The sequence below is a fragment of the Sinocyclocheilus anshuiensis genome, unplaced genomic scaffold, assembly GCF_001515605.1.
Source record: "Sinocyclocheilus anshuiensis isolate Anshui unplaced genomic scaffold, SAMN03320099.WGS_v1.1 scaffold1980, whole genome shotgun sequence".
Lineage (NCBI taxonomy): Eukaryota > Metazoa > Chordata > Actinopteri > Cypriniformes > Cyprinidae > Sinocyclocheilus > Sinocyclocheilus anshuiensis.
The window spans coordinates 399,708-408,186 of record NW_015557235.1 but is presented as its reverse complement, the minus strand read 5'-3'; the positions used below and the strand labels follow the sequence as shown (position 1 = coordinate 408,186).

The 8,479-nt window shown below is 37.7% G+C and overlaps 2 protein-coding genes across 7 annotated transcripts in view; one reads left to right on the top strand and one right to left on the bottom strand.

Annotated features, from left to right (window-relative positions):
- Positions 1–5,107, bottom strand: part of trip12 (thyroid hormone receptor interactor 12) — a 75,494-nt gene extending 70,387 nt beyond the window's left edge. For 3 of the 6 annotated variants that reach the window (XM_016474421.1, XM_016474426.1, XM_016474427.1), the window contains exons 1-2: positions 4,992–5,107; positions 2,026–2,055 (exon numbers count right to left, since the gene is read on the bottom strand). The gene's annotated coding sequence lies outside the window, so the exon portion shown is untranslated. Of the gene's footprint in view, positions 1–2,025; positions 2,056–3,925; positions 4,011–4,991 lie in introns of those variants that run through there. The other 3 variants (XM_016474423.1, XM_016474424.1, XM_016474425.1) reach the window with 3 other exon arrangements.
- Positions 5,108–5,520: 413 nt separating this feature from the next.
- Positions 5,521–7,280, top strand: fbxo36a (F-box protein 36a). The gene is made up of 4 exons (XM_016474419.1): positions 5,521–5,616; positions 5,907–6,015; positions 6,095–6,267; positions 6,527–7,280. The coding sequence occupies exons 1-4, from the start codon at positions 5,521–5,523 to the stop codon at positions 6,716–6,718; spliced, it is 570 nt and encodes a 189-aa protein (XP_016329905.1). The 3' UTR covers positions 6,719–7,280.
- The last annotated feature ends 1,199 nt before the right edge of the window (positions 7,281–8,479 follow it).

Genomic DNA, 8,479 nt, shown 5'->3' with positions numbered 1-8,479 from the left:
TTTTTTTTTTTTATGGATGGGCGCTTTTTATTTAACTTCTTTTGGACTGATGCATGCAACACCCGCTGCGTGGCATTAAACAGCTTGAAAGATCAAAGACCATTTTTAATATAACTCCGACTGGACTCGTCTGAAAGAAGAAAGTCATATACACCTAGGATGACTTGAGGGTGAGTAATTTATGGGCTAATTTTCATTTTTGGGTGAACTAACCCTTTAATCTAGATACATTTTTCTCAGGCCAAATATGTCACTTTAAATATGGATGCTCCTGCCGCTAAACACAGATCCTCTCAGGACAGCATGCTCAAACTCTAGGGTCAAGTTGATTCATGGCTTGACAACAAATGACATTGTCAAATGCTCCTCTGGCAACTGGAAATGACTAGCACAGTGAAACTAAAGAAAACCAGATTTCAAAACCCACAGTGGATACACTGGAAGCACACTATAAGGCTACAGGTGAGTTTTAAGATGATGGATTCATGAAAATGGAAGCTAACGGGATTAAATAGTTCTTTTTTTCCATTTTCATAAGTGTTGAGGAGTAGAACATACATTTAGGCCTATACACGCATACAAATATGCTCACACATGAAAGGAATCATACAGGAAATTTTATGGTAGTCCAATTCTGGAAATTGAACATTTTCTAGGTGCAAGTTAGGCATGGATAAGAGAACATAACCAGACTGATTAACAGCTACAATATTATAATTCTTAATCCTATGCATGCAAATTCTCACAATCACACACGCTTGTCTTATGTCTTGAAAGATCTGCAAACTTGATCTATACTACAAAAGTTGTCATTTATAAAGATCTACATTAAAAAGATCCTGTTGCCTAATTTTAGGAATGAAGAGAAAAATGACTGCCATGGTGTGCTACGGCATCCCACCCTTAAACGGTCAAATGACTTGCTCAAGGTATCACGTAACCACTGCAATGCATTCAAAGGTAACATTTTACAACCAATAGGCTCAGACACTCAACTTAACTATTCCAAGAACCAAACTGTTATTACACAATCATGTTGAAGAACAGAACAGCCCACAGGTTAAAAAAAATCATGCAACGATCGCTAACAAATAAAGTAATTGTAACACCCAGTTCATGGGATTCACGATTCCCTTTTTTGGCTTCCTGTAGCATTTTATAAATCTATCTGCTTGATTTTCAAATGCCTTACATATAATGTTAATTCCATTATTAAAAAAAGAGGGGGAAACTGTCTGAATAGGCTACTGTTATTCAAATACACTACGTTAATCTAAATATTCAGTCATCTTAAATATGCTTGTTCCTACAATTTTGCTTGCTTGGCACTACCACCGACTCCATGCTGGGAGGAGAAACAAATGGCTTTAATTACTTTACCCCTGTCATAACCGACACAGGATCAGCTCCACAGCCCAAATCAAATAATCAAGTAAACTAAAGCTGGTCCTGAGGCCTGCTGAGAGACAGAATAAAAAAACCAAGAGCAATCCTTTCATACAGGAGAAACTGTACTCTCATTCAGAGTCCAAAACGAATGAATACTTTGACTCTTCAAACAGACCTTTTCTATTTATCCATCAGGAACTGATCGGATCGTGAAAACTGGTCTCTATGACAGGTGATTAGATTAGAGGGCTTGAAAATAAGAGTTAAAAAGGAAGTCCGTCTCAGAGGTGCAGCAAGGTGCACTAGGTGATTGCCTAGATTATGATGCTTTAAGTCAGCTGGAAGACCATTAACTCACTCGGGTAGAACTACCACTTTATCTTCACACTGAACTGCTTAAGTTTTTCCACATACACCAAATCTAAGGGCTAGACTCCTAAAACACTAAAAACACAGAACCTGAATAATGTGAAAAACAACTTCACCTGCACAAGCCATATATTCTGGATGTTAAGACACTTACCTGCCAAACCAAGATTGTCAATTTCCTGTTTAACCCCCATCTCCACCACACCTGTCCCTCACTGGACCCATCTTGTCAGCATGAAGGTAACGGCAAGCGCTATGCAAACTTACCAGCCGTGTGCAAATGCCCCAACCAGCAGCCTAGGGCGACAAGAAGAGGGACAATAATGGGGGAAGGAAGGAGGGGGGAAAGGGGAAAAAACAACAACTTGATTTTAGTCATATGTTTTATTCCATTAAATGATGACAACGTAAAATCAGAGATGAATTAAATTACAACTGCAGACAAAGCTGGCAGCCATTTTGTTCAGTAATCAAAATCGATGCCATACGTGTCATTCTCTGACAATATGCAAGACATTTTACAAAGACAAAGAACTAATCTTCAATGAAAAGTTAATCAGAAACACTGAACAGGCCTAGTTAAGCTATATAACCTCTAGATTACTTTAAATATTATAAAAAAGGGTCTCTACCACATTCAGCCACACTGACACGGACGGAACACATTTAACCTAATAAACTTAGTTTATTTAATGCATTACTAATTTTGCCTTTTCAACTCCCTTCTTTTATATGAATACATTCACTATTCAGTTTTTGTAAATCCCAGATTCAGTTTGCTGATTTTCTACGAGGAGATAATAGGTTTTTGTTGCCGTTTTCATTCAAGACTACGAAAATGCCATTATAAAGCAAGTATTTATACCATATCACTAACGTTTTACGAGTGAACATATGCACATACAATACATACACACACAAGTCGAACTGAACGTCCGAAACGCGACCGTGAAGCATAAAAATATTGTCTATGTCGTCAGCTCGCGAGGTTTTGAAAGACAGCCGTTAACAAACCAAATACAGTTTAAAAGTGAGGATATGAGGAATATTTGTGTTTAATTAAACGAGACGACAGGCCTTCCTCACAACGACACCACCATTAAACGCTACTTCAGCAAGCTAAACAACGTCCATGACGTTCAAAATACTAGACGTCAGATATATGATTCAAAGCCCAAAAATGTATAGAACTGAACAAGAAAAGCGTTCATTTCCACCAATACGTCAAACAATCGACGACCTGCCCCAAACATGTCAAAAATACCCTGTGCACACTACTGAGACGTCTACTTCCCTGAAGTGAGGGTGAGCTGATATCGATGATTACGAGTTGAATCCCTTCAAATTACTACAAAAACTAAACAAACCCGTCATTAGACGCGATCAAGTGCAGTTTTGTGCTGGTGTGTGTATTTGGACTGTTGACATGAAAATACGACATGATTATGAAGGCCGTTCTCAGAACAGGCCTGAGTCGATCCTTTTGTTTATTTTGCCCAGTCCATTAAACGAACTCCTATCAACCGAAACCCACTTACTACCCGTACACGACCGAACCACACGAAACATCCCTTCACAAAAACATGTAAGCGTTTAGTTCGTTACAAATAAACAAAATACATTAAGATAAGTTGATTTTCGCACTCCGAGGCCTTACACACCGGTCTCGGGTTTTTTGTGGCCCTGCAGTCGATTTGCTCATTCAAATCATCTGTGGTCGTCATATAAAAACGCATAAACATTCAAAACTACGTTGCCACGGCTGCTGCAAAGCAATACAGAAAACAACACGATGGAGAGTAAAATAAAGTGAAGTTCACTGAGTCAAAGTGATAATCATGATCAGCTAATGCTAGCCACGCCAAGTTAAATAAAACACTCAAAAACCTCATTGTATCAAGTTACTCATAAATTAACAACACTTTTAAGACTGACAGACAGCCTGGCATTAGTTTCAAGTGCTGAATGAGAAAAATCGTCCAGTTTTGTTTTAAGCTGTCTATGGTGCTAACACTGTTAGCACGGCTAACCAATGCTAATCTGCTGAAGGGACGAAGCGTGACAAGCGATTATCAACAAATAATCGGTCTTAATTACAACAGCAAAGACAAAACACAGTATAACGTGAACAATCATCACAATAGTACTAAAAAGGGAAAGACTGTACCGTTGTTGTCAGTATTTGGCCTACATATGTTAAAGCTAAAGAGCAAAGCCGGTCTCCTGTCGACGTGAATGCGGGCAAGATCAGGTCAAAGTGACTGAAGACGTAAACAAACTAGAAGCACCAGCAAACTACACTAATAAACATTTCACCTCAACACGACTGGATAGCGCAGGAAAATCATCACTTGTGATGGATGCAATCTTCCTTCGTTTCAATAAGACGTTTCGTGATATTACCAATAAATAAAGAAGGTGAAATAAACAGAAACTTGTATTCAGTTTTCAGTTCTCGTTACCTTCTAGTTCGTGGGCCGTTATATTATAATTATTAATGTCTTAAAAATTTCTAAAATGGCCCATCCCTTAAAAACCTAACAAAAACAACAGAAAATCAGTCGTCATATACGTTGCACAACTCAGATGCTGGTCTCTCAGTTTTATGGTTATAACGGCATGTATATTTTTTTCCAAAGGGGATGTAAACGAGTCTCAATTCCCTATCGATACCTCACAAAGGTTGTTAAAAAGGATTCGAGTGGTTTGTTGCACCTACCATTACATTAACGCCAAAAAGTGTCCTCCTTAAATATATAAAACTAAAAAACAAACAAGGGAAACAGGAAAAGGGCTCGAGGGATGACAACTGGAAACCATTTTTTCTTTCGTCTGGCTTTTCTCACTCATATTACACGGCTCCTGATTCACACGAAGGGCTGCGATGCGCATATGATTTACGACAATTCCCGGACATTGAAGTTATATATGTATAGTTCTCATTTCTCACAAGCACTTACGTGTTTGAAAAGATTAGCGCACATCCGTTTGAAAGGATATTAAATTGTTAGTTAGTGGAGCGAAGTGTGCAAATTATTAAAAACACGTCAGAATGTAAAAGTGCATTTATATTGCACATATCCCAACCAAACCAATTACATTTTCAAAAATCCATTAATAAAATGGTATTAATCGGTTAGGTATGTTACTTGTTAGCATGTTATCTGGTATATATATATATATATATATATATACATATGTATATATATATATGTCGGTGTTGTTATAATTACCTATTTGTTCCAGTGTTGTAGTAGCTGTTAGACACAGTGCAGCAGCAGCTTTACCTTCATCAGCTGAGCGACCTGCGAACTGCCGCGTCACCTCCGCTTCCACAGCGCTCCGTGCTTCCGCCACGCACTACTTCCCACACTATAGAACAACGATTTACGAGAACAACCGGGGCGGTAAAGCCTTACCAACCGCCGTGCCGACGATAATAACGCCCATTGGAGTTACTGCGAGCGGGTCGTTTCATCATTAACCCCGCGCTTTATGAATTTATCACTAGTGCATCAGATACGTACGTCAGGATTTCATAATATCAATCCGCCAGGTCGTGACCCCCTCACTACCACCATCTTAAAAACAACGTTCACCCTTACATAATTTGAAGTAAACTTTTTAATTATTATTTTAGGCTGTTTATCGTATGTGTTTCGGACAAAACAGATGTGACAACATGTGCATTAAATCGATTTGCGTAGGAAAATAGATCCTTCTGGTGTGTCTGTTGTCATGGTAACCACTAAGCGTCAAAATATGGCGTCTTTGCTGAGTGAGATACTGTTTGAAACCGCTCGACAAGGCCCACCTCCCTCTAAAGACTTCTACCAGTTTGTTATCACACAAAAGGAGGTATTTAGAAGTACATGAAATTATAATTTCTCTGGAATTACTATAAGGGACAAAAATGTAAACGTGGTGGTCAATTTTTATATTAACGTTACCTGCATTGCAAAAAACGATTGTCTCTCATATCTGATCAGCAAAATGGATGTGATGTTAAATATCTTGTCATCAGTCATAATAACATAACAAAAATACCGGTACTGATACATTTGATTTTTTTTCCCAAAAGTGGTTATAGCTGGAATTTTTGTTAGTCATATTAGGCATAATGTTTCCTAACCCTTAATTACCAACAGGTTATATGGAGGTGGTGGAAGATTTCAGTTCGGTCTGAATTCAGAGGAGCACCACCTGGAGAGATAAAACTGTTCCACAATGACTTTTTGAATGATGCAAGGTTGCAGGGTAAAGATCCAGCTTTTGTTATTCTTCAGCTAAATTATGTCATCTGAGTTGTAATCTTGAATGTCATTCATGGTTTTAGAGCAGCTAGCTGCAGTGTTTGGCGCCAGGATTCTGGAATACACTTTGGCTCTGTGTCGAGGGCATGTTGACTACCTGGAACGTTTACCTGACAAGCTGCTCCTTAAAATCCTTTCCTGCATATCCTTACAGGACATTGGCCACCTCAGCCAAACCTCAAGCAGGTTTAGGAAGGTTAGACCAATACCCTGTCCCTTTCCCCTCTGCTTTTTGAGCGAGGTTGCATGTCAGTCAGATCATATCAGTAACTGAAACATTGTACGTGATTTACTAGTAGTGGTCACTGCAAAGGAAAGCATCACTATTGCTCATAAATTAACCTTTAATAAGTATTATACAGTATGTTGTAACTTGTCCTGCATTATTTGTGCTACAGAAATTATAGAGTATGGTATGTATTTTTATTAATCTGTTAATGTGCATGTGTGTCTAGCTGTGTAACTCGGAGGAGATCTGGAGGCAGGCTGTGATGGGTCATTGTGATATGATAACTGAAGACATGGAGATGCTGGCGAATGTCATGGGATGGAAGAACATCTTCTTTAAGTTTTACTATAATAAAGAACATGACAGCACGGCCTATCCTGCAGAGGAAGAAGATAAAGCCAATACTGAATCTCCATGAGCTATTAAAACAACTCTCAGTCAACCAAAAAGACAATCATATGATCTTAAAAGTGTTCATTCGTTTATCTATTTCTATCTATGCTTGCAGGTATTGATTTAGATTCTAATTCTAAGTTAGACCAGTTGTGCTGTGCTATGACCGCCAAAGTATTAAATATTCAAGTGTTCATTTGATATTTTTAATGTATGTAATCCATAATTATTCATGGAACTCGTAAGTATTATAGTCACTATTTCTGTCACCCGATACTGCTATGTTTTGTCGCACTCTAATCGCACGTCTGCCCTCTAGTGGTGACTGGCTCTTTTCATTAACTGCAACGTGAAAAGTGACCAGCAGATGGCGCAAGTTAATAAAGTGAGTGAATGTGCAAAACCAATGAAACGGGCTTTCACTCTAGAGATGGTTAAAATAAAGTGCACAGTAAACAATAAATCAGTCAGTAAGATGAGCCTTACTTTTTAAGTGTAAGTGGTTTTGAAATTAGAAGTCAGAGTATTTTTTAGATGATCTATTTAAGGAAAAATGCCTTGTTTAGTTTAAAAACATACAAGAGACAAAGGAAGCCCATTTCTGTATTGACACACATTGCTAAATAATAATAATAAAAAAAAATAGTTCACTGAACTCACATTAACCCATTGTTGTCACTCCATAAGGGATAAACTGTCACAATCTGGTGTTTAAAGACATTGACCTGAGTACTGTGTCTGGATCATGAAATCCAGTAAGCCTTGTGCAGGTTGTACTATCATTTGGCCTGTAGGTGGCGACAAGTGACTGTCTTAATATGAGTGATACACTGATTAATTTAGGAATGAGACACCACTACTTGTGTGTTGCTCGAAAAAAACAAAACAATGGTTGATTATTAATGTCTTGTTTATTGAACTGTTGACTTCCTTGTATGTGCAAACATACTTGGCAATAAAGCTCTTTCTGATTCTGATTCTGTTGTATAAAAGTAATACCGCAATACAGCTAATAGTATTACTGACTATTAGCAGGCAGCCTGATATTGCTTAACTATAAAACTGAAACTTTTATGTCCAGACTTGCCATTTGCCTTTTCAGTTAGAACCTCCATTTCACAGTCATCTCTTGCATAATGTTAGTCAGAGTGATTTTTTTTTTTGTGATCTTGTTTACCCAGAAGTTCATAAAAATATATAAGGATTTTATTATTAAGGTCATAATTCACAAACATTATTCTAATCTAAGACTATTTGGCCCGAGTGTTTGAAACCGTCATACAAAATTACTACTCATAAAAACACAGATTTGTTAACTAGAGTTCTGACTCAAAACTAGTTACTGAACCAGCCCTTGTAAAAAAGTAACAAATTAAAGGGGTCATATGATGGGATTTCAATTTTTCCTTTCTCTTTGGAGTGTTACAAGCTCTTGGTGCATAAAGAAGATCTGTAAAGTTGCAAAGACTAAAGACTCAAATCCAAAGAGATATTCTTTATAAAAGTTAAGAGTCAACCACACCTACCTAAAACGCTCGTTCTAACTCCTCACTATGTTTTTGCTGAATGTGTTTTTGTGCTGGCACCTTGGCTGGTTTAGAACTGTCATTGATAAATGAATATGACATTAAAACCACCAGTAGGTGTCAGCAAGTCCCTGTTTTAATAACTGATTTATTGAATCAAACGATTCGTTCAAAACGGCTGATTCAATTAGAAGCAAAACAACCCTGCGTCCCAATGTTCATACTATCCATCCTAAATAGTATGTGAGATTATAATAAGT